Raw genomic sequence first — 26,214 nt, forward strand, 5'->3', positions numbered from 1 at the left:
CGTTGTTGCTTCGCTATCTTCTATCTTCTCATGATAGTTGCCCGGCCTGCCTTGTGTCTGTTCAGGTATTATTGTTGCTGCGAAGACCAGCGGCCGCACCGCGTTTACGATATGGAAAGAATCGAAATGTTGTTCGCGCCCGCGGACGCTGCTGGGGAAAGGACTGACAGACGCGATGAACCGGCCAGCAGATAAAGATATTGATGGCTGGATCCCCGGGGCTGGCGTCGCTGTTGCTGCAGCTACTCGTATTGGTTGGTGTAGTGATCGGGGCAGCGGCGGCGGTGGTAATAGTCGTGCAATGGGGAAAGCCAAGGGAGCGCCTTACGCCTCCCCGTCAATGGCCCCTGCTGGTCTAGTGGCTAGGAAAGGATGGGGGGGGGGGGGGGTAACAAAAGCGCCAGAGAGGAACAGATATAAAATGGCCAGTCCATCTCATAGTGTTGGGCTCCTTCGGGACTTGAGCAGCAGCAGAAGCTATAGCGAAGTCGCAGCGAAGTGACTGCCCGAGCCCGCCGAAATGGCAAAGGTCCGTATTTGTGATAACACAAAAGTAAAGATAAGGTTCTCTCATAATTGATAATAATAATAATAATCATAATAAGGCGACCCGACATACCTCTTCTGAGTTTTGTGACTTTATAATATTGTGCAAACGCGGGCATGTTTTTATGTGAAATGGTGCATTGAAGTTCGTGGCCGATTCACGCGGTAAACCTCTTCTGTAAAACAGTGTTGAAGTCTCCTTACAACTCTGGCCGGATTTTTTTGCAAAGTGATCCTCTCTATTCTAAAATCAGCTGGCGAAATGGAACTCAATCGTCGAGAATTAATGTGCACGAAAATAACATAGGTCGAAATACATCAAACTAATATGCCAAAGATAAGCCGGGGTTACAGGCTGTTTAGTTTTTGTCCAAATAAAACTTTAGGGTTCCTGCCGCAAAAGGTAGAATTTTGCGGCAGTAACTCTAACAACCTATATCGTGGCTTGCTTATCTTCTATTCGAAACGTACCTTAACCTTTCTATGCTTCCTTGTATGGTCTTACAGTGGCTAGTCGTGGTAGTAGGTGCGGTAACCCTGTTGGGGCGAGGAGTGTTCGCCGGCGCTCACGGAGGAGGCGGGGGTGAGGCCATTATCGTTAAGGTAGTAGATGGCGGCGGAGGTGGCTACGAAAGAGGTGGTTTTGACGGGGGCCACGGGGGTATCGGCGGAGGTTTTGGTGATGGACACGGCGGTGGAGGCGGCGGAGACGTGCAAATCGTGCAGTTACAAGAAAATGTTGGCCACGGGGGAGGCGGCTACGGTGGCGGCGGAGGAGCTGGTGGCCATAAATACACAGCTCAAATTGACAAAACCCCTATCCCGATCAAGTATAAGCAAGGCCTCGTTACATCTACGCATCCTATATCATTAGTGGAACCTATAAAGATCGCCGCTAATTTGCCTGGACCGAAAGTGACTTTCCCTCACGGGATTCCGAAGGCTGAAAGTTCCGGAGCTACAGCGGTTCAAATTCAAGAGGTTGGAGGTGGTAACGGCGGCGGTGGCTATGGAAACGGTGGTGGCTTCGGTGGGGGTCACGGCGGCGGTAGCTATGAAAACGGTGGTGGCTTCGGCGGGGGTCACGGCGGAGTCGGCGGAGGAGAAGCCGTTATTGTCAAGGAAATAGACGGAGGTGGTCATGGAAGAGGGGGAGGATATGGTGGCGGTCATGGTAGCGGCTTTGAGGGTGGTCATGGTGTCGGTGGTGGTGGATTTGGTGGGGGTCATGCTCAGGCTATCGAAGGGGGACACGACGCCGCATATCCCGACCCTGTTGTGTCCGTTGCCGACTCTGTACAAAAGATCCCTATTGGTCAGGCTGTGCATACCGAGGAGGCTCATGGCGATGGAGGTCACGGGGGTGGCGGTCATAGTGATGCTAAGGGAGTAGCAGTACTCTCGATCAACGTCCAGGAGTCTCACGGAGGCGGTGGAGGCGGTGGTTCCTGGGAAGGGGTCGGTGGACACGGAGGAGAAGCGGGCGCCGGAGGAGGTCCCTGGGAGGGAGCCGGTGGACACGCCAGCGGCGGCGGCGGCGGATGGCAGTAGATGATGGCACTGATGACGACGACGACGACGACGAGGGCGCTGGCGTCCTGTTGCTCACAAAGTCTGGAAAATCGGTAGAACTCTGTTTGGACTCACAGATGCAACGAATTTAGTTGAAAATTATATGGATGCGCGCTGCATAATTTCTATCCCTTTTCCTCTTGTAATCCCTGTACATAGCCCATTCACTTCAACCGTATCTGGTGGTGCTTTGCTGTGCAACTTATGTATATACTACTTTTGGCTAAGACAATAGTTCAGAAATAATAAACGCATGAATATTTACAAACGACCTTTTTATAAGATTATCTTCATTTAATTATAGTTACGGATTGATTTATATAGAGTCGTATTAGTTGGATACAGCAGGAAGACGACATCGGATTAACCGATTCATACAGTATAATCCTTAATATTCATTTTTTCATTTTGTTTGATACTGTAAGTATATACGAATACGTGTGTTCGTACACCTGACACACGCTCAGATTAAGCTACCTCGCAAAAAAATAATAGCAATAGTGGTACTAAACGACTAGCGAACACTTTATATAGATATAAAATTACTAATTTTTTTTAGTCAGTAGTATTAAATGGTAATTAGATCATTTCAATGTATTTATCAAAGTTTTTAAAAATGCATTCTGATTGTTATTTTTTCCGTAATTTTGTTGCTACAACACAACGATGTTTAGTACCTACTTGCACTATAAACCTACTTATTGATTTGTTAGTTCGAAGGAAACGTCCAATTATACTGCCTCATTGTTTAAGAAGTGTGTCTACGGCTGAATCGCCAGATTTACCTAGAGCACCTATCCGCTTGAGTATAACCTTCAAGCGGAAATTGACCACGAAATCAGTCTTATCGTGCCACAAAGTAGGGACCACTGATTATGTCATATTGTCGGCTAAAATAGACATCATCGACAGTCTTCAAAAATAAATATCAATACGTATATTTACTTCTAAGTTTAAAGAACAACGCTTATTATTAAATACTTAGGTATTTTTTTAAAATAGCGCGTCTGCTACTGGTTGTGCCTTGTGATCTTGTCACGATAAGAATCGAGGTGCGTTATATTTATAATGCTAATAATATAGAAATAAGAAAAATCTATAATGGTATGTCTTTTTTGGCTAGGTTATTATCTTTATAGATAGATATACAGATCGTAGAAGTATGCGTTTTGCATGTAACACAGTTTAGTTGTTCTAGCGTGTTCGTATTTATGTATAACAACGAAAATTATCCGTACAGCGTCTAAAATGACTGGGCATTAAGTGTATAATTATAAATATTTATTAAATACGTATTGCTAATTATTTGCTCGGAATATTAGTACCAAGTTGCCTAGAACCTCTGAAATAGGGCCTGCCAAAGTCTTAGCTCAGAGATGAACACTTCAAATGTGTAATCATCACTTTAAACGTTGATTTCAGTTAAACGACTACGACTATGACGTGTTTGTGTGAAAATGTTTCTCCGGTGCGATGGGACGAAGTGTAGGACGCCGTGTACGAGCACACTCCCGGGTGTTTTCTCGAATGAGTGTATTGGTTTTGCTCATATCCTCACGAATCCTTCTAATTTGGTCACGAACCTATCAGAAACAAGAACTGTAACTATACAAGCAAATCAACAGCTGCTGAGTCTAGTCATGCATTATTAAGATTAATTCGTAAGGCAAGATAATCATAATAAGATATATATCGATTCGAAGAGAGAGTCAACCGAGGAGTTTGTCTACCTTTTGCCGTTCCTCTCCCCTGACTCGTACAAGTTCAGCTGTACGCTGCGCAATCTCTCGGCCAAGTTCACGCCAGCGAGTAGTGAGGTCTCGGATCTACAAAACAAATTCTATTAATATATATATGCATTGTGCACTAAATACCCCTAGTGGGGTATTTCTCAGATATCTCAGGGTATCTCAGAAAAAAATTCTTGTTTTAAAAAAAATTACAACTATTATCAAATATCAGAAATCCTAAGCGGGCTAAATAGGCTTTTCGTAAGTAATGCTCATCAGCATGATGGTTTATCGACAGTTAGGTCGATATTTAATTCAGACAATGAAATTTTGCTTAACACTGCAACATCAGTGAAAAGTGCCTGTGTCTTCACCCTTCTGCAGGGATCGTCCGGGTTTTTAGTCTCGGGAACACTGTCGATGTCGAACGGCAGCTCAGCTAGTTTCTCGATTTCAGGATCCTCAGCTACCGCATACTCGTTAGCTGGAACTAATGTATGAGAAATGTAATTTGCCATATAATTATGATATAATGGCCCACATGCCAATCCGAGCTTATCAAGCCCCCTTCTTTCTCCCTTTCATGCATATATATGTTTATGACATCTCATATATATATATATGAGACTATGACATCACTACTCCACGAATGCAGTCACTTTATTATGCAAGTGACGTATTATGAAGGTTTATCACGGCTGGCTCAATGGAGATGCTTATTGCACGTACGAAGAAACTGAGTTGTTCGGTTGACCAAGGAGGCAGCTATCTCCTATATAGTAGATCAAGGACGGCTAGATTTTTTTAGACCTGAACGAATTTCATTGTTAGTTCCTGAACGAGTTACATTATTAGTTTGAAGTCAATATCTATAGACAATTGGTCATGGCTTTACCGTCAACTGAGTCTAGAGGAGTATTAGTTTTCTGGATGATGACAGGTTTAGGTGCTGACTCTTCAGCGGTTGGTTCCACGGCCAGCTCCATTGGATCTTGAGGTTCCGCCTTTGTAATTTGGTCCTTTTGTATTACTTGAGGCTCACTTAAGTTAGCGAGAAACATTTTCTTTTCTTCGTTTGCTGTTGCATCTTTCATTACCGCCGCCACAACCGGGAGTTCTAAGGGAAAACCGCCAACACAAATAAATCACCCTTAATTTTGATAATACTCTAAATGGAGGTCCCGCCTACTTCTTGAAGTTCAGTAAATTTTCGCTATGGAAAGTTTGTGTATTGGTAGAACAATAAGTCAACTTCACGAGAAACGTTGGTCGAAAACGAAATGCATACAATGTTTGCTCATTTTTATGTATTTTTTGTAAATTTCTTGTCATACATATAGGTTATGAATGGATAGCAAGTGGCAATAAAGTAAAGCTTTCAATAACGCTTGTAAAACATTGACGATATAAGAGCAGACTAGAGAAGCACCAAGTCACATTATTAGAAAGGCAAACACTTACGCGCAGTGTAGGCAGCCCCAACAAAGATCAATCCGATGAGTAGAATCTTCATTGTAACAATTTTCTATAAGGTTTCACTTTTAGATCACCTGCTAAATGGGCCACTCGCGTTCGCGGCTTGTTCCTCACGTTTAGTAGGTTCGACGCCGTCTGGCTGCTCGGGGTCTGTGCACCGAGCGCCTTTTATACGAACAGAAGATAATCCGGTGCACAAATGAGCCCAATCCTAGCGAATCTGTGTATCCGCATTGGCGTCCGCTCCCAGAAAGGGAAAGGAAGTGTCCGCCGGACGGCCGGATAAAGAATGGAAAGATTTGTTCCATCGGTCCATGTGTGTGAGATGCTACGTACATACATTCACAAAGGGACAAATCTGAAAAAACAGACGATCGGCTGATTGACGTCCACACATAGCACCGATATACTACCATATCGAGTCACGCCAGATATGCACAACAGCAGAGCTTTTAATCAACCGATAAACGTTCTGTCGATTAACTATTGTCTCGGCATCATGTTTTGCTGGCGTAAGCATATCCTAACCTGTAAGTGCGTCGCTTGATACATGAAGTAGAACTTTTCACTAACAACTTTTCAAATTCAACTCATTAGTTAAACAAGAAAACAGTCTTTCAACATTTCTCATCACGCAAATATTCCCAGCTACTTAACGGGTCGACTTTCCCTCACTTTAATTAACTCTTTTGCAAATTGTAAAAATATTTCATTATAATGTTAAGATTAAGAATCAACTACGGACATAGGATCTGCAATCGAGTCTGTAGACTCGTTTCGTGATTAATTTCGTGAGAGTAGTGTATACCAAGTCTCACAATTCGTAAGCCATTAGATACATATAATCGGATGTCAAATTTTTCGCACAGACGAAATCAAGCACACTGTCGGATTGTTGTAGTGCCGTGTGTCGTAGCTGGGGATAAAATACTGACTTTCGGATCGTATGGATTAAGCTTAAGGATTAAGAAGTTCTTAAGCAGGTCTAACACATTTCCGACACGTGCAGCAAGATCTTTTTTTTATTTTATTATTACTTTATTAACTTTGTGTACCCCGTCGAAACTAGATCGGTCAAATCCGAGAATGCGAATTTTGCATTTTCCAAGTACTCTGTCTATTTGTACTCATAGGTGTCACTCCTCGAGAAGGGTATATACATTCAAAATCGATAATTCTATATATGTGAGGTTGCTTAAAGTATCGTAAGGAGTTAAATTGAAACTAGCTTTAAAGTGTTCTGCAAAGGTGATCTTTTTTTTTTCTATAAATCTGATGAATCTCAGCAAATTGACTTTTAATTTTCCTACAAACTAATACCAAATTATACGGTAGGAAGGTCATTCTGCACCTCTTTACTAAATCAATCAAATTATGAGATACGATTATATCATTTCGATTGTGCAAATATTCTGTATCGTACTTTGAAAAAAGTATAGCTTTTCTCGGAGCTACTTTTAGCTTGAATCCTGGATTGGTTCATAGCTTTTCGGCTCCGGGGCCTTACACACCGAAGCGTGTGCACATACGAATACCAATTTTATAGTTTCTTTTGAACTCATCCAGGTAGCACCAACGGGCAACTCATGAATTCTAAGTGCTGTGACGCCTTCGTCAGTCGATGTTCTCAGCGGCTGATTGCCTTAACGGCATAACCGGCGCGGCTCACATGGATATAACGGACGAAAAAGCCGATATTATTGATCAGTCAAAACAGCGCCACCGGCAGCTGCGGCAGCGAACCAAGCCACAGGTATGGCGAACGATCGACCCATATGGAGACGGAACCATACAAGAAAAGCGCGGGCGAAAAACGTCATAATAGAGCCTCGGGTGTGGGGACCGGTTCGATGGGTAGCAATTTTTTTTTAGTTTGGATCCAATCTTTATCGTATCGTATCCTGACGATGGCGTTAGGTCGAGCTGCCGATAGGGGATAAACAAACAGTTATTGACAACGACTGCTCTTGATGGCTCGCTTGCGTCTCGACCGAATCATGACTCCAGCGATGATAATATAGACGATGTTCTCATTGATGATGATAGCGGCGCGGCTTGATTCTATCATCCCTAGCGATTCTCTGACGCCACCGGGCCCCACCGATCCACTTCCTGGTATGTGTCTGTCTACTACAACGCGGCAATCAGCGGTGATCACACAAATTGTAATGGATGTACAGTGTTATATATATATATATATATATATATACAGAGTACGACTCAGAAGATAAGAAACAATAATGTTGCACCCGATTGTCAAACAGGTTCCGTTTTAACTAATCAGAAATAGATATATAAATAGTACAGAGGTTCGCAAAGACGAAATCGGTTTCAAGGGGCAGACCTCTCCGTAAACGTGGCAGAATCTGCAAAGTGGCTAGAGACTTATCGTACCCTGTCCAGTAAAGCTTTTTATGTTAACGTTCTTCGCTTTTTACCATTTACGAACTCACTCAAAACAGGTACGCAATACGATGTATGAACCTTTGCGCCGCTTTACCGTGGGCTGTGTCTGTCAAATTGCAGGCTATATGAAATTAGCTCTAATTTGAACTCATCTATTAGGAGAGCGTGATAATTCTGTTTCTTGTCCACTGTCAGTATGTTGTTCCCAAATGAAACCGACTACTAGAATTGTGTCTTATTTATTTTTATTGTCTAGCATATTTGATACCAACACAATGGCATATTTAAATTAATAACGATTATTATATACTTGCCCGTCTGTATTATCTAAATCCTTTGACATCTGATTATGTAGCATTTTTTATTTGCTATACATACAGATAAGATAACGTACATTACCCATTGATAGTAACACATTTTTAAACAGTATCATCTATGAAACACGACTACAAATAAACTCGTTCTACAGTTTCCAGATAACAATCGATTTCCAAACATACCTCCTATTAAGTTATTGCGCTCAGGGTCCTGTTGAGTTTGCTACATTATTCATATATATATATATATATATTACATTATAATTAATTCTGTATTCGTTTTGATTTTATATGTATTCTATTGATACCATTATTAATAATGATCAGTCTTATTGACATTGTGTTAACTGAGAAGATAAGTTTTCACAAACGAAGACTTTTGTCTCAACTTAAAAAGCCATTTGGCTGCCAGTTTTTGTCGAATTCGTTTTCAGCAGCCGCGGTGCAGTAGCGTCTGGGCAACGGCAAAGACGATTATCATTTGGGCAAGTATGAGATGAGATACCGACGATCGGGAAACAATTGGCTGGGGTGCTGAAATGTCAATGAAATGAAAGAAAAGAATTATGGAAAATCTCAAAACAACATAACAAGAAGTAAGTTACTAACTTGTAGCAGCTATTACACACGTAAATAATGGTTTCTAATCTTTCCTATAACTAACGCCCATGGTCTAAACTTCTAGCGGATCTTATCGGTGGAAGTAATTAGCAAAGACGCCTCTGAGATCACCTGAGTTCACGGCGATGACAATCTCTTGACATCTTGCAGCGCCTTCGGCATTGACGGCTTCACACGAGTAACGTCCTGAGTGTTTACCTCGAACAGAATGCTCTACAAGCACAGGAGCGTTTCGTTCGAGGCGGGCCCCGTCCTTATACCTGTACATGAAGGGCAACACGAAGTAGACCAAAATAATTTGCAAATACATCTGAAGCTTATTAAAAGACTGAACATTATTTGTGTAAAAATCGTATTTGTAAATATTATTCTATTCGCCAAATCACTTAGGTCTAGCACAAAGAAGCTGCCAAAAAAACAGCTCCATTAAAAATGAAGCAATAAACTCATTATAGCGAATCAGAATTCGACGAAAGGTGGTTATTAGCCACGTCTGCACACAGGATGAGCCCTTACCGAGATGGCAAAAACCTTCTCCATTTTGCTCAAAAGTTCATCAACATTTCTGTTACGCTCGTTTCCTGATAAGGAAATTAATGGTCGTTTCGGGGAATAGGTTATCAGTTGTTAGTTTAGCGTCCAGACAAAAAAAAACTTTCTGCGCTTTTTACGGTTTTGAACATTTGTATTTTTGGGATTTTCGACCCGCCATTAGCTAAGTCTACTATTTAATTCTGCTGGACCTCTTCATATGTAACGCATTTAACCAATACTCTAGCAAGTTTAGACCTGCTACGAAGCACGAATACCATTAAAAAGGTATTTTTTAGTCACAAAGTCAAGCGATAGTACTCTAATGAATACTACTTGTTGAAGAATCTCTACGTATACAATAATGTCGAGTACTTTCTATAATTCCAATATGTCTTATTAGATATAAACGCTAGATTTCGCAGCAATATGAAAGTTGTTGAATAACAGAGTCTTTATAGATAAATTAGAGCATCCTGATTATGAAACAATGGATTAACGTGTTAGGTAAACGAAAGGACATTATGGTAGCAGCTACATTGACAGCAACCTCGTAAAACTGACCAGTAATAAGAGAAATTTGAACTTATTACTTGAACTTAATAAGATCTATCTACTGCTATCTACTATAAGATTTACTTATTTAGGAACTATAAGTTTTTATTTAGCGTTTGCTAGAATAGCATGTTTAATACCTACGAATAAAAAGTACAGAAGAAATAGACCCTGAAGGAAACCTGTGCGGCAGACGGTAAATATGGAGTTCGCCCTTTATTCTAAAGTAGTACCTAGCGAGTTCGCAGTACTTGAATAGGGAAATATGGCCATTAGTTATTCTTTGTTGACCTCATACAAAAAAGGTTAGAGAAAGTCGGGCGGCGAGGGGTTGTAAATAAGTCGCTTGGCACTATCATTTTTGCCCTAACCTAAAAAAAATTGTTACCAGATAATTTCAGCTGTTTCCGGATTCGCGCGATATTTACAGTAGATCACCAATATTGTCCCTTCTTCCAATGGACCTAACCGATTTGTATGGCATTCTACATTGGGTTTATCTGAAAACGAAAGTTGAAGTGTAGACAAGTAACGAAACGGCTCGGAAACGGAGGGTGTCTTCTATAGAATTATCCCAGTTGACAATGCAGTTGACGTTTTTCTACATCGTTGGTTCATTGCAAAGCAACATGTTTATCAGGAATCGGCTGACAATTGCTATTATTTACAAAAATACTTTCGATATGGATTTTTTTTTAATTTTCTGCTATTACTTACAGAATACATTGAGAACAAGTGTCTGATTAGCCGAACTTCCAGGGAAGTTGTGAAGGGCCTGATTTTGCGCCTCGCAGATTAAGGTTCTGCCCTGGTCCTCTTCTGTTGGGACAAATGTTACCTAAGGTAGAAATTCAATTTAAGAGGTATGTAATGGTAATTGTGTAGGGCCCAATTGCCGAATTTAGTTCACTATTATCTTTAACGCAAGGTTGTGCCTCTGAAGCATGGCCTATTCAAATCAAAGTCCTGAGCTCTCAAAAGAAGTGCGCAACCTGGCTGAACTATTCTGGTTTTGTTGTCACTTAAAACTCACCACAGAAGTAGTAATCGCGTTGTCCTTTGAAACGTGCGTAAAGGTCGATGCAAGTTGTCCTGGCCGGCCAGAAATACGCCTGGAGTGCAACTCATTTTATAGTAAACCATCATTTCAGACTTAGAAAATCAGAATCTAAATACAAATACGTTTAAATGCTTATTTATAGCAAACGACCTCGATTGTGGCGGGATTTCTTTAATATAACTTTTAGTGTAATGATCACACACGAACCACGTTACTTCAGGAACCGGCCTAGATCCGACAATCTCGCACTCAACGCTAGCTGGAACTCCAGCGGAAAAAGTTCGAGACTGGATGCGCATCTCCGCTGGACGAGCTAGATACAATAAATAACAAAAAAGTAGTGCGTTTAGAAAAATCAACCCATCTATAGCTAGCTAGATATGAAATATAGGTAGTTAAGACGGATGAGAATAGAATAAGCTCGCTTGTGTCGTTCATACGAATAAATAGAAAATTTACGCTTTCTAAATAAACGGAAGGCAAGACCCAAGAAGTACATGTTTATGTACGGGGGGCCTTTGAACACAAACCGGATAATACACGGCAAATACATAACCTTACGATATGAATGACGTCTTTGCGCTCCTTTTTGCGTCACGGTTTTTTGAATATATAAATGGGAGGCATTTTTAAGACTTTTTTTTTTGCTCGGACAATAAATCAAATTAAATGTCTTATTTACCTGCGCTCCATGTTGCTAGAAAGGGCATACATCTGGTAACAGCAAAGCTAGGGATTGCAAGATTGCATTCGAACTAACGGCGATCGTCAAAAGTAGTAAACCCTTCCATTTGTAATTGAGTCATTATCGTGAGGCAAGTGGGGATTAGAAGGTGAAAAGAAAGCAATTTATGGATAGTGCTAATTATGTCTACGATACATAAGGGATCGTATTGCCAATGACAATCTTGGAGCAAATTATTGGGAAGTTAAAGAACGTTAGCAGGAGGATCATTTTCCCATCAGGAATGCTGCAACCCCTTAGGACGGTAAAAACTAAGTATTGATCGTCTTAGGCCATATTTGGAACAAATAATTTCTATTTTAGAGTAATATCGGTAAATTAGGTATGCGGTAGTATATATATATTTGATCATTTCTCTACCATGCTATTTCAGTAGACCCATTACGATGAATGATCTTTTGCATTTTTAGAACCATCAAGGAAGTTCTACAACATCCGGGCATTTTAAATTCCCCCTTTCGATCCTCCTAATTTTTGCTAGGTAGTTTAGGACGTATGTGATCTAACATTGTCATTGGTAAAGGGCAGCGACGAGAATAATTTGTGTTTTCATTTTTACAAATTGTCATATCTGTTTTATTTTTTTTTACCATTTACAATCAACCGCTCCAGCATAATTCGATTTTACCGCACTTCTATAGACATTATGGATGCAAACTTTTTTGGAATTATTCGAAACTTTTTCGTGGTAGTGACTTGTTACGTGTTGCTCTTGCTTAACGTCTGCCATAATTTCATCAGAAGCACTACTAGGAACATTCAAATTTTCGATAGGAGCACTTCTTGGTTTAAGCAGCATTCATGACAAAATTATATAGTCTGCCTTTAACATTGTACTCACTCCACAGTGATATAGCCGCGGATACCGGTGTGGTCAAATTGTGCTCCTCGTTGTATGCCGCGCATTTTAACACGGCGCCATGCATATCCCTGACAATGGATATAACACATAAGCCATGTTTAACGAGTCTGACATGTATTAATCAGGTCACTACCAAGTTATTAGAACGTTTATAGACTGATGTAACTTTTCACATCATAAATTAGAATTTGATTATTCTGTTCTGCAATAAACTTGTACATTTTTGTGGATTGCCTATGTGAGTCCTGAATATTCACAATTGAGACAAGAGAATGATATGAGGGCACGTGTGTATACGGAATACGTGCATGTTCATGGAACTTGCGAACGAAATGGTCTGAGATAAAGCACTATATGCTTGCCATTGAGAAGGACTCTATGGAATTGTTGTTCTCCTGTATAAAAGCATTGTGAGCTGCGTTTGGGTCTGACCTGGTCAGAGCCTTAAGCCAAAGCTTGCTCTGGACAACAGACGAATTGGCTGATGGGCCGGCAATACGAACTCCGGCTGAAAGTCTTGTAGCGCTTTTTGTAGTGAGGTAACCTTCGGAAATCCGACGCTCATTCAGAAACCACTGCAGAGTAAATCCTATGAAACGGCAGAAACACAACCGTCACTAATACAGTAACAGATATTGATGTCAATGTTGGCTCTCTTTCTTGGGGCTAACCTGCTGCTACTTTAATGTGATTTATGCATTTTTTTTTACGATCGTCACATCGCGTTTGGTACACAGAAAATGTTTTGGTTTTTATTTGCAACAATGAAAGATAACTAATCCAGACTTAGGCAAACTATGACTGGTTATCAATTAGCGTATTATATCGAGCATCTTATGAGACGCTCGTTTTAATATTGTTGATATTGGGTATAAAACTTGAAACAAATTGCCTACCTCTCTGTATAACGCAGGTTACCCTTAAATCATCACCTTCGACCATAGGCCCCACGAAAGCCTTGATGCGTTGACCTGTTTCCGTATAAAACAACTCTGGACGATTCGAGTCGCCTAGTTAAACAATCGCCATAATGGGTTAGCGATGCTCGTCTTTCTTTTGCTTTCATGATCTACGAAAGCTTTCATCTGAATCTCTGAACGCTGGTCTTTCCGCAGTATGGTGACAGTGCAATAGTTAAGGCTAAACATGGCTTCAGCAAGCTACTTGCAATGATCAATCGTTTAAGTTCTATGTGAGGTTATATTAAGATAAAAAAATCACTGCGTTCTGACTGGCTATCAAATCCGAGACCTTAAACGCGTAACTGTTAACGTCAGTATCTTAATCGCGTTAATAGATATGAGCAGTTCCAAGTTTCACTTACTCATCGAATTCGAAATTCTCTTATGTATGATGTACATTTGTTTGAAGTACAAATTTAGGAATAAAAATACAATTTTGGGGAAAAATGACAATGTAAATAATGGTTTTCGCGAAAAGATAAATCACTTCATAGTATATTATGACGCGATCTTATCATATGCTGAGGTGATCCTTTGAGATACATTTAAAAAGGACTACACCTACTCCTGAACAACGTTCTTAGATTCAATGTATAGCGTTACAGACGCTGATTTAATGGACAGATTTCGTTTCCGCATCATCACGACTAGTATTCGTCTAAAAGAGACCTCTCTGACTTAATAGTGCGTAAGCAAATAAGTACGTTAGGCAGTCATTTACAATATGTAAATAACAGATACTCAGTATTGTAGTTAATACAATATAAGTAACGTTAATCCAAAGTGCATGGGTATCTGTCCAGCAAATTTTTTTTTCATATTGGACCTAGTTCATGCTGTTAATAATGTTACACGATAAGGCTGTATGAGACGAGCATATTGATCCTTCTCTGCTCCGAATCACCCACGTAAACTCTATCAAATTGTCGGAGAGATCCTTTCGAGCCCTCTGCTCGCACTGGGTTGGGTTCTAAGGGGAACAAAAGACGCCCGAAGACAATTATCGAATTATGACACGGGAAAGAAATCGCCATAGCTCGTGGGTGCGCTTGGCTGGGCCAAGATGTTAGCAGATAGTCGGATATGGGCTGATTTCGTCTGGTTCAAGTGAGGGCAACCCGAAGTATCGACGAGTTCATGAAGTCATGTAGGACGGAAGACGAGACTATTCAGGTGGGCAAGGCAGTATAGATGCAGAAAGCTGTCAAAGTAAACTATAACATTTTTGTAAATGATGCATATGAATTTTCATGAGATAATGTTACGTAGCGTATTTATATTATGTGTTGACGCTCCGGTGTTGCAGTAAAGCGTTGCTTCAGGCACACGTTTTAAAAAGAAGCACAATTATTCGAGGCGAAGTAAAAACAAATAAAAAAGACTTCGATACGAGTAAACCCTACCGGGTTTAAAAGCCCAGCTATTAGGATCCATCGACCAGTAACGGTAATACCTAATGGCATTTGTCCTGAGAGCGATTCTTGGTGAATATCATTGTTCTTATACATTGTGTTATTTGACGAGAACCGGTATATGCGTTAACAATGCCAACACGAACGGTGTGCGCTATCTTTGTTTGAGTATGCTCTTCAGTCGTATATTATTGCCTCTTCGACACGAAAGGGGTAATTTGCTCGCAATGCTGCTAATAATGTCCATGATGATGATGCCTGGGCCACGATCAGTGCGGCTGCTGTGAACATGCACGGTTCCTGTTTCTTCATTCTATGGCGAGATGTGATGAGACGAACTAGATAGCTGCTGACGAAGCGGCGCTCTGTTTTCGATCAAACCGACCAAACGCCATGTTTCCTCAATAGGCCGTCCGCCGTTCTCAGTCCATCCAGCGGCGAACACGAGACTTGTTAGGGCTCTCGTGCCCGTCTGGAGCCTATAGTTTGTAACCGAGCACAACCTGCGGAGGTGGAGCTCGACTGCCAGTCTACTTGATACTAGCCGGCCCCTTCAGCTGTTCCACCGTTGGGGGCTAGTTCCATACTCCTCACTGAGATTTTTACTTTGCTCGCCTGTGCGCTTACTTCCACCCTCTCCACAAGCCAAGTTTGAACGGAATCCAATGGGGGGACTCCAAAGGGGTAGAAGAACACATCTTCTCTGTAGACAAGTTCAAAATCATCCATTATACGTTTCTTTCTAACGTATTTATACCTCAGTTACTATATACTTACATATGAACAATCATAAATATATAGAGGGGCTTCCCAGAGCATTGTACTACAATTCGCCCTATTCTAGTTGGCTGTTCTTCCTCATTAACTCTAAACGGCAGTGTTCCTTCAGGGTTATGCACGGGAAGAAGAACGAAACATTATAGGGAAGAGGACGGGGGCTGTGCTTGGTTTGAAAGATACATTCATTTAGACAAGTTAGCATATTTCGCGATAAATAGAGAAATGATAAGTATGGTCGTTTTATGCTGTATGGAATAAATACTTTCTGAATGTACGGCGTGTCAAATGCTGTCCACAAACAAATTCATATTCGGATGCTGTACCATAGCTACGGGAGGACTTTTCCAATTGTGTCGAAGGCAGCCGAGGCCTAAAGGGCCCTAGTTGGGTTCAGAAATAATCGCCAAACGTCCACTTAAATAAACACGTTGATTTCTTATGCAGTACAGCAGCTCGGCAGTTAGATACATCCGTGTAGATGCGATTGTCCGACAACAGGGCAGAGTAAAAGAAGCGTACGCGTATGAGTTTCGCACTTACTAGCAAAAGCTAAGTAAAAAAATCGCTTTGCAAAGCTGAGCTGAAAGGGCAAAAGTTTCAAAGTCAAAAACCGGTATCTGGCTCTCTTTCAGTGGGCCGCTATATACGATACTGCAGCATTTTGTTGGCCCGCTGCCTTTTCCTGATTGAGTGAAAACAGAATACATCAGAGTGCACAGTCCGAAAAGCAGCTATCGTGTGTGGAGTTCGTAGGCGGTTTTGCCCGGGTACAATCGTATACCGTGGGATGATTGTATAAGAATGTTCGCAGAAAAACCTCACTTATGTTGCAGCCCGCCAAGCAAAAGTGCAGTAGCACCTTTGTTGGGCGATGCAGGAAGATTAATTAAAGAACGCCAGCGATACGGACCCAACATCGGGGCCAGTACTAACTTTCTCTACTAATTACAGACCAATCGGCTAGCCATGTTAAATGGAACAGATGGCTTAATTGCCACCTTCGTCTTTAACACATTTTTAGGTGCAGCTCTTTCATCTATCGATAGCCGGATCCAGTTGAGGGCTTCATATGTAAACAGAGGTATTAAAATGACAGGTGATTCCTATAGCAGATACGATATTGCCCCCATTCCATAATGCTACGCTTTCGGTCAATGCATTTGCCATACGTTATATTGGTTACCTGCGTAGAACGATTTACGTTTAGCTGACGTATAAACAATTTACGGCCAATTCATGATGATTTCACAAGAAGTTTATCTGGGAATTTTCCAGTCGGCTCATATACAGTGTCAATGATCAAAGCCTGCAAGAGGAAGGTACCGTTCCTAACGCAGAGTATAACACTTAGCTCCTCGAAACACGTGGTATATAATCATGTGCAAAGAATGTTCCATAAGAGTGCCTAAGCATCATGCGTTGCTTCCATTGATTACAATTAATTACCCTGCTATTTCAAGAATAGATTTATCGAGCACTCATAGAGTGCGTTCGACTTGACAGCATATCGTGTCTCTAATTTGCATTTAGCAAGGAATTAGCCTGGAATAGGGATACCGTGCCGTCCGTGTTATACCGCCCTCGGGCAACCCAATAGGGATCTTGAAATGGCCTGCAACTTTTGCTCTCCTCCTTGCGGATTGTCCTTGGGGGCCAGCCTGCCTGGTAGAGATGGGCTTTGAGGTTGTTCGCGATAATTCATTCCTCCCACACGATTATAGCGTAGGCTAATTCTGCTCTCATTGTATCACGATACTCGAGGCTTGATTGGAAAAGGGCGACCAAATTCAAATTTATAGTCAGTAGGTTAAAAGTTTCTCTTGCCAATTCCGCTTACCTTTCCTGCTGATGCGGATTGGTATGCATAAATTAGTAGTATCGAGCAAGATGAGAAAACGCTAATCTCGTTACCCTCTTCGAGGTAAATCAATATGGCCGACAGTTAGGTAGGAGAAGGGGTCTGCATTTGATCCAGCCGTACATCCATTTGGCTACTCAGACATACTACCGTTTGAATCATATTAGGTCTACACACATAGGCCATGTCCTTAATTTGTTCGAACTAGAAGGTAGAAATACATAGAGTTGAAAAAGAAGTTGATGTACGCAGTTTGCTTAAGTTCTCGTTCACGTTAGTGCTTAAGGACGTAGAATATTTGTGTTTACGAAACAGCGAAATATACAGGATTCTAATGGGCATTTTAATCTTGAAAATAAATACCTACCAACAATGAGAACAGTGGTCGAAGTCGCTAACGAATGTCGATCTGAAAGGGTCACCTGACAAACGTATACCCCCGAGTCGCTCGGATTTGCCTGAGGTATGATTGAGAATGAAACCTGATTTGAATATATTGGCCTGAAAACCTAACTGACTTTATATATTAGTACACGATGATTTCTTACCTTTTAATCATTGAAAATTATCTTTTACTAATTCCTAAGGGGTTTTGATGCGCGCTGTGCACAAATGTTAAGTTAGAAATTGTCTGCCTAATAACCTAAGTTCAATACCATAAAATTGCCAGATGTTGTGGTCAGCCATTATCCCGGTCGTTTCTAGAAAGTTATCGGGAGGGCGGAAGGCACAGAATTTCTGTGCAGAGTACATACAGGGAAGTTACGTACACTAAAAATCAAAGCTTTATACAACATCATCTCTTTACTTGCTCATATTTCCCATCTCGTATATTATTATCTATGTTTACGCACTCGCCCTTAATTAAATTGTTGCATCGTCACCATGAAAAAAAGTAAGATGTACTATTAGAAATCATTAGCTATTAATTATTATAAGATATAAAGCTTCAATACGTTATTTTTCTGTGTTTTTGGAGTCGTTTAGCCATTCTCATCATTTCTTATGACGTTTTCACTTTTCAAGTCCGTTTAATAAATAAATTAACGCGAAATAATCTATGAAGTACTAAATAAATATTTGTCTAAGCACAAAAGTGTCACACAGTCAATGGATTGTATTCAATTTTTGCGGTAGAACTTCTTAATCCACTGCTCTAACCTCTCGGCGGCGGAGGCCGAGATGCTACAATTGACGCAACCAAAGGAGCCCTGTAGTCCTGCCGATCCTACCATAACCAGTTAATGGTCAGGTTTGAAAACCTTAATCATAGATAGACGCATTCTATATTCGAGGACGTCTTCAGTAATTGACGATTCCGTACGAGTAATGTATGATTCAATTTACAGACAAGCAATAACCGTTTAGCGTAGCGAATATACATCGAAATGGCAGCAGTAAGCAGTCTCCATGATCAGTGCCTCAGATAAATACTAAAATGAGTAAACTAAAATAGGCTTGACCTGAATAAGGGCCTCCAGATACGGCACTTACTTCGTTCATATTTAGCAGTCGATTATTGCGTTTACTGGTCGTACTAGAAAGATTTTAATTGCCGACTATTTCAGAGAAGACAGTTATCGAACGTCTAGAGACCCACAGCTCATTCATTCCACTCGTAATACTGTTATAGTTGTCCATACTGGAACTATATGCCTATATTTGTCATGATGTTGTGTAATAATTTGAGGGAAGGCGTCTTCTTACCTTGCCGATCGTAAGCATTGGTTGTTCCTTGTCTTCAACAAAGGAGAACACGCGACCTTTCCACATTTCTAGTGGTTGATGCTGGTGTATCGTTGGGTGACCGTACAATGATACGGCATTGTCAGCACTATATCTGGACATATATTGGGGTTTCCAGGACAATCAAATTTGCAAACAAGCGCATAATGTATGTCAAAATAATTCGTTTTCGAAAACCCTCTAAGGCCGGTTTAATATTAACGTCAGCGTCTATCCCAATATGACTCAGGAGAATGCATCGTACTGAAGTTTCACCATCACGCTAGGCCGCTTTCAAGTGTAAAAAAAAAGCCCCCTAATTAAGGACTCTCATATGAATGAACAATGGATATTATTGTTCCTCCTCTGCTTAGCTAGCACTTTTGTTCATTGACAAAAGAAGCTATACGATTTTACACTCAGATATAGTATGGATCCTAGTACCTATAGTTTTCTTTTTCGGTGCTAACCAAACGTAGGTAGCAGATCTTATAGACGATCATGATGAAAGTCATCGCAGGCCAAATTAACAGAGCTTCATATGAAGAGAATCCAAGGCACTGCTTACCTGTAGATAGGGTGTGTGTGATTGTCCTTGAACCATACGATATCACGAACCCTTTTTCTAGTTGGCACAGTAGGACACTTCACCTGAAAGCGTTCTGAGCTTCTTACCAGCGTCACGTTCGAATCTACAATAGACATAACGAAACGGAATCAATTCCCGCCGAAATAAGGCTCTGTTAAGTGCAGATAGAAGCACTCTTAGTTGATTTGTGACGTAACAATGGACTATACCGTATTTATAATAGCACATAGCCAATGTTATTTTTCAATAGCGCATTTCCTGCCGTTAAATTACTCCGTCCTAATATAGGGAGTATCAGGATCTCTGACGAACGCATGCGTGCAGTAAGGCGACAATGCGTATAATCAAAATGTGTATCATTCATATATGGAAGCATTTTACGAAAACGCAAATATTATTTCCTAGACATAGATGGCAAAGGGTAAGTTATTAGTGACTGCTTCAAAAGTAAATTCGGACGTCGTTGCTAGCATTGAAATAGAATCGGTGCTGACCCTATATGGCTATATATACACGTAAGTTGCTAGTTTTCATCAAACCTATACTTTTGCACTTTTTTCTGCTCCTTTTTAACAGACTGTCTGAAAATGCCCAAAGTAAGTTGTAGGGATAGGCTACAGAGATGAGTAACACACTAAGATTTTCTTAAAATTATAATATGCTAAGTTAACCAAGAAAATTACAAATTAGAGCGGATACCTAGTGCAATTGGATAAACAGTGAACGTGAGCCAACCAACGTAGCTCATATACTGCACCTAGAATTTGATTCCATTTTTGGGCCGGCGCCCAATCCAACGAGCGACTCCTTTCGTAGACTGAAATCGTATTCTGTGTGGCAAAACTGAATAAATACGAGAGATGCAAAGGGCGCCCCTTTTACCGCCATCGAACAGCCCACAAAGGCTACCGAACTCCCACTTGTGCCTGACTTCTTCTCGAAGAGAAAACACTCAAATGATGTCTCGTGCCTTCTATTAGGTTGGACTGCCGGATACAGACGGGTAACTCACTACATACGATTCGGGTCGAAGTCAATCTAAAGACGAGAATGGTTGGGACGGGGAGCCGCGCATATGTGTTGAGACGAAATAACGTGGGGCGAAGCGAGAATTTTGAGGAGAAACGATCCAGGAAAAAAGAGAGAAAGAGAGAGAGAATTGCCCTGCAGATGATGGAGGATAAATAAATGTGGCGAGTGGAGCCAGTGGAGTTGAAAAAAACGAATCGGAGTTTAAGTCGCATTGAGTTAGCTACCTCCGAATGGTATGAGGCGGCGTAGAGCTCTGAACGGAAGGTGACGCAGAGAGGTCAGATTATTGAGGTGAAAGAAGATCTCACTGTTCCTGAAGGTGTCCACTGCTCGTCTGAATGGGCTTCGATTCACCTGCCGCTTGTGGGCAACGAGATTATCGTTCATAGACGACCGAAGACAGCCGGTCTACGGCGATCTGGCAAAAGACAAAACTGATCTACCCAATCACTAATATATTGGACTGCCTATTTAATGGTCAGTGTCGTACAACTCTGCTACAACGTTACCAGCTCTATTCACATTAGCGAGTTTCGCGCCCTTGTTGTAAACCAAATGTCTCTATTCTACATTAAATCTTTGATAGTAACAATAAACTAAGTAAAGATAATACAAAGAATATTTCTATACATATGTCATGTTCGTATAGGGACGTGATGTTACGTTAATGATGGAATAGAAATGATGGAATAGATATTATCTGTTTTCCAGTGAAACCAGGCAATAATTATATGACGGTAGCTATTGACTATAGTCTCATTTTGATGTCTTTTGAAATTAGCCTTTTTATGAGTTAAGTTAGTATTTTCTGTTGTACCGTCTGTGTTTCGCGCCAAATTATGAAATAATGCTTTTAAATAAATCAATCTATAGGCTCTTATACAATTAAACATATAAATTAAAGCGGAAAGCTATAAATCTTTGGGGGTACGAGCAAACTGAAAATTTCAAAAGCAGGAATAAACATTTCTTACGAACAGTGGACATACCACGACTACTTACCTAACAAATAAAAGGCCAAGAGTGCGGTTACGCACTCTTGGCCTTTTATACGTTTATGCAAAAGTCACTTTATTATTTTTATTGAAAGATATTAATTAAATTATTATTAGAGAAAAGATTTATACCTACGCGGTCCTAGTATCAGTGAAAAAGTAGAGATCTGCGTTAAATAACATTTGTTTCGTAATGCGCAAGGCACTTTTTTTTGAAAATGAATTACTTTAGAAGCAACCAGTTGCCGTAGGGCTTTAATTGTTCCAGGTGAGTTGGCAAGTCCAATGGTTAGTTACCCATGGCCTGTAGTTTCCCAAACAGGCCTGGTCAAATCTAATTCGCTACGCTGGGTTACTGACCCATTGGCCACGTCAGCAATATATTATCTACAACCGGCAATCTCTGGCACGTTGCACTGAAAGTTATAGGCAAACTTCGGTGTGCTTATAACTCTGAAGTGGCCTGGCGCGTCCCTGCTTTATCGCGTGCTTCGCATCGTCATCTTGGCAATGATAGAACCGTTCAAATTCAACAATGTCAAATACAGCCCCAGCAAAATACTACAATAGCAATACCAAAATGTGCCCAAACGAAAAGATTCAAATTAAACCAGAGCATTTTTATTATGGGACCTTTATGGGTTTAGACTAAAGCCCCGAAGTAACATTAAAATCTAGATTATACTTCGGCCAAACAGTACGTCGGAGAAAGGCGTGAATATAATAAATACAAGTAGTCTTCTATTCCGCGTAGCTAGACCTGATTCATCTCTACGTGTACCCGATTTACTGAATAACACCGCTCTTAACAAACAGATAGAACTTTCACTCAAATGTATTTAATACCAATATATACTTGGATTTTGACAAGTATTTTTGAATTTCCATTGTGTGGGGGCTACAAGATATCAAGCATCACATTGAAGTTTTATATTGAATTATACCAATATTGAAGCACAATACGAACTAGCTATAGAACTGACCGGGGTAGCTTAAACGGTTGAAGATATTTTTTGGTTCAGTATGGCAGCTCGAAGTACCGCTATGGCCAATCGCTACGGCTTGATCGAATACAGAATTATTTCACCGTTACGTAATTTCAGTTGAAATCGGAGAACAGATACAACAGCGTTGTGCTTGTAGATCAAGCAAACAATGAAGTTCACTCCGACTTAATTCGGCCTTATTGACAGTTTTACTTCACACATGCTCAACGAAGTCTGTTTTGTTAGGACGTTATTATGAACCTAACCTTGTTTAAGGATCTGCACGTAAATTTTTCTTCCTAGCTCAGTTATGCTTGACGAGCTCCATTCATAATGCAGACTTTGTAAATAAAAAAAAAATATTCAACCAAATGGTCAAACCTCGATTTGTGATTGTTTCTTTTAAACATTATATATATATATATATATTAGCTAAAATGCTATATATATATATAGCATTTTAGGTAAAAACACTAGCTTTGATTGTTTTGTTTCTGTACTCACCACTGGATGCTGAGTAGCCGTCAAGTAGAAATAGAAATATTACAAATGGCAACAGTCTCATTTCTTCCCTAGTCGACTTCACGTGACACTTTGAAGACAATCTGAAGTATACGTATAGTTTTACAGTACAACAATCAATGATAAACGTCTTACTCACTCCGTAGGTATATAATTATCGTGTTCCACTATCATGTTTTCACTGAATGTTCCTTTTAACTGAAAACTGATAATAGTAATTATTACTATTCAACGAAATAAACAAAGGACATCCCGATACTGTGGCCAACCTGCGTGCCGCCCGCGGCCGCAACAACAGCTGTTGTTGGCTGTTCCTGTGTTACCTCGTTTGAGCTTTTTGTGATTGCGGAATCGTCGTATTTGATACTCTCTAACCGGAAGTAGCCACTGTGCCTCTTGACCAATCTGTGTATTAGCGAATATTTCCATAGACAAAAGCAATGTGTTAGCTAGGAACGCATCGTCTTTCTTCGTAAGTGGCTTCTTGAATAGACACTGGGAGACCCGTAAATTTGGGCGTAAGTAGATCTGAGTTTCGGCGTTTGCCTAATGTCAACGTCCAATTTCACGACAATCTCGCTACGTCACTGAACGGATTGCCGGCATGTTCTTGATAATCTCTTTCGGACGATGTCGCCGTTACTGCCTGAGTACATCCGATCTATGGTCGGTACCTCTTTCTATGTGGATCTGAACCTCTATGCCACTGAGTGTCTGTCCGACTGTGTGAACGGGCGCAGCGTGTGAGTGCGCGAAATGGTTGGCGCGGGAATAACTGCGTGTTCGAGCGTGTGCATGATCCCTGATCCGTCAGATCCATCCACAATTTGAATTACGTGCTTTGCCACGCGATCCGACTGAGTATGCGCGGCAGCCGCGGGCCCTTTACCCCAGAAGGTACGTCGTACCTTGTTATACACCAACCGGCCGCCTGGCCGACCGGTCGCTCAATTGACTCAATCGGCTGCGTGTGGGCGGGTCCAACGAAAGGCCATCGCAATAGCCCCGCAGGCAGTCCACTGATGCCCCGCCTTCGTAAGCCGCTCACAACAGTCTCAGTCTCCGCATACAAGCAGTTCGAATTCTTACAATACTTCTCTTATGATAGAATGGTCCCCAGAAATCCGACACAGTATGATCCGACAAAAAAGATATTTTTACATTTAGTTGTCTGTGCCATGTAATATAGCAATATAATTTCATAAATGTTCATAGAACCAGCTCCCGAATGGGTAATTTTTTGCTTTGGCTGTCGTTAAAGACGCTTCATCGAAGTGACTGACTGGGGGAATAGTAAAATACAGTGCTTGCTGCATAAAGCGAGATGAGCTGTCCGTGCTGACGTCTGTCTGTTCCATAGAGTAACAAGGAAGGCCTCTTTTTGACAGAGCACAATATGAGCAGAAACGCTTTTTTATTGTTCTAATTGAATTGTGCTGTTCTATATGAATTGTGCTACGCGACAGTTAGAATTCATGAATGCCCGTTTTGATTACTTGGGCTAGGATTATCTATTTAGCACCTCACTAATGGCCTAAGTTGAGCAACTACAATACGATACAGTTTTACGAAAAAGGTCGTGTTCAATTAATTACATATACGTATAACGGCAGAATGCGAGCCGTCTTTCCTAGTGTCCATACGTTCGTCTGCTATTCCTGGTAGCAAAAGAAAGCCAGTTCCTTTTAGAACAAAACAACAAATCTGCTATTTCTGTAATTCTGAGCAGAAACCGGCTATTATTTAAAGTCTCTCGCGCTGGCGTGACCGTCAATGAAATCGATCTCCAGATAAGTTGTCCAAAAAAGCTCTAACCGTTCAACTTTTTACTTCCACGCGCTGTCGGATGCTCGGGCTTGCAATTAGTTCAAAATTTAATTCTGCTAGCATTTTTTCTGATACACAGCGCCAATTCGACGAATTGATACCCCTAGCGCATGTGTAGTATCAAAAAAGTAGATGGTTATTTTGGAAACTCTACTATAAAATAGCTATAATCCGAAAACGGGGCGGTGGATAGTAATTACATTGAATAACAGCGACTGTCGAAGTGACACTTCTAGCGTAGGCGATCTTAACGAAGGAATTTGTGTCTGATGTGGTACAGCGGACCACTAAAGTGCAGACGGACTTTTCGTAGTTTATTATAAAGCCTAAAACAGAGGTTACGATATAACAGTGATGATCTGCTTACTTGTAGCCCTACGGCAACGTTGCCTTCGAGTGGCTAGAGCAACGACTAAGGATGGGTTGCTACATCTTTATCAGTATTGTTTAAGCTGGCCAAGAAAGCGCTGCAGGCCTGGACCTGGGAAACTTGCGGATGTTAGACGAGAGGAATAATTGTTGCTTGTGATCTGATATTCCAAGTGAAGGGTGCAGCGTTATCGATCGTAAACGCATCTCAGCAACAAAAGCTCTGTAGCAATGCACACTCTTGCCTGAGGGAAGACTCGTTTCGTGCGCATAACTTCGAAGAAAACGCCGCGAACAGGTAAAGTAACTACAGGTCACAACCCAATTATTAACCCATTCTATCCGATGTCGTTTCGAATGTACCCATTTTTAACAAAAGCGATTACGAATGTATCAGGTAACGAAATAGCCACTTCAAACGCGTACCGAACGGGTCTGTTTAATGTCTTTTTTTTTATTAGAATATATCGATTCTAAACGGCCATCTTCCTTTAGATGCTGCAAATAGTCTTTATAAAACAACATATAAGAAAATTACTAAATCGTAAACATTGTCGAAATCAGCTACAAAATGAATGCCCTATCTACAACCTTGAGCCTAAGGCGCACCACTTCGCTAAACTCACGGTAACGCTTTTTCGCTAGCATAATATATTATACAGGTGGAATGTTACATCTTTTTTCATGGAAAAATCAGTAATAAAGTGGTGCGTTGCATCTTTGAATTGCAATACGC

The 26,214-nt window shown here is 40.9% G+C and overlaps 3 protein-coding genes across 5 annotated transcripts; 1 reads left to right on the forward strand and 2 right to left on the reverse strand.

The window, feature by feature from the left end:
• Window positions 1-418: 418 nt before the first annotated feature.
• Window positions 419-2,389, forward strand: LOC111273952 (uncharacterized). Its single transcript, XM_022855982.2, has 2 exons — window positions 419-529; window positions 1,054-2,389. The coding sequence occupies exons 1-2, from the start codon at window positions 521-523 to the stop codon at window positions 2,095-2,097; spliced, it is 1,053 nt and encodes a 350-aa protein (XP_022711717.1). The 5' UTR covers window positions 419-520; the 3' UTR covers window positions 2,098-2,389.
• A 993-nt stretch (window positions 2,390-3,382) lies between these two features.
• On the reverse strand, window positions 3,383-5,485 carry LOC111273954 (uncharacterized). 2 transcript variants are annotated; one of them, XM_022855983.2, is made up of 5 exons: window positions 5,310-5,485; window positions 4,744-4,965; window positions 4,211-4,338; window positions 3,849-3,944; window positions 3,383-3,701 (listed from the first exon to the last, which is right to left on the reverse strand). In XM_022855983.2, exons 1-5 carry the CDS (start codon window positions 5,359-5,361, stop codon window positions 3,555-3,557), a joined length of 645 nt encoding a protein of 214 aa, XP_022711718.1. In that variant the 5' UTR covers window positions 5,362-5,485; the 3' UTR covers window positions 3,383-3,554. The 2 variants fall into 2 exon arrangements, with proteins under 2 accessions (XP_022711718.1, XP_022711719.1); XM_022855984.2 differs by having other exon boundaries at window positions 4,223-4,338; window positions 5,310-5,484.
• Window positions 5,486-7,958: 2,473 nt separating this feature from the next.
• LOC111273951 (cell adhesion molecule 4) lies at window positions 7,959-23,908 on the reverse strand. 2 transcript variants are annotated; one of them, XM_022855980.2, is made up of 13 exons: window positions 23,265-23,908; window positions 19,727-19,850; window positions 19,141-19,273; window positions 17,801-17,891; window positions 13,318-13,431; window positions 12,854-13,010; window positions 12,401-12,489; window positions 11,022-11,127; window positions 10,788-10,866; window positions 10,472-10,592; window positions 10,143-10,254; window positions 8,780-8,928; window positions 7,959-8,581 (listed from the first exon to the last, which is right to left on the reverse strand). In XM_022855980.2, the coding sequence occupies exons 1-13, from the start codon at window positions 23,323-23,325 to the stop codon at window positions 8,478-8,480; spliced, it is 1,440 nt and encodes a 479-aa protein (XP_022711715.1). In that variant the 5' UTR covers window positions 23,326-23,908; the 3' UTR covers window positions 7,959-8,477. The 2 variants fall into 2 exon arrangements, with proteins under 2 accessions (XP_022711715.1, XP_086823595.1); XM_086967469.1 differs by lacking the exon at window positions 23,265-23,908 and adding an exon at window positions 20,505-21,024.
• Window positions 23,909-26,214: the final 2,306 nt, after the last annotated feature.

Source organism: Varroa jacobsoni, unplaced genomic scaffold (genome assembly GCF_002532875.2).
Source record: "Varroa jacobsoni isolate VJ856 unplaced genomic scaffold, vjacob_1.0 scaffold_239, whole genome shotgun sequence".
Lineage (NCBI taxonomy): Eukaryota > Metazoa > Arthropoda > Arachnida > Mesostigmata > Varroidae > Varroa > Varroa jacobsoni.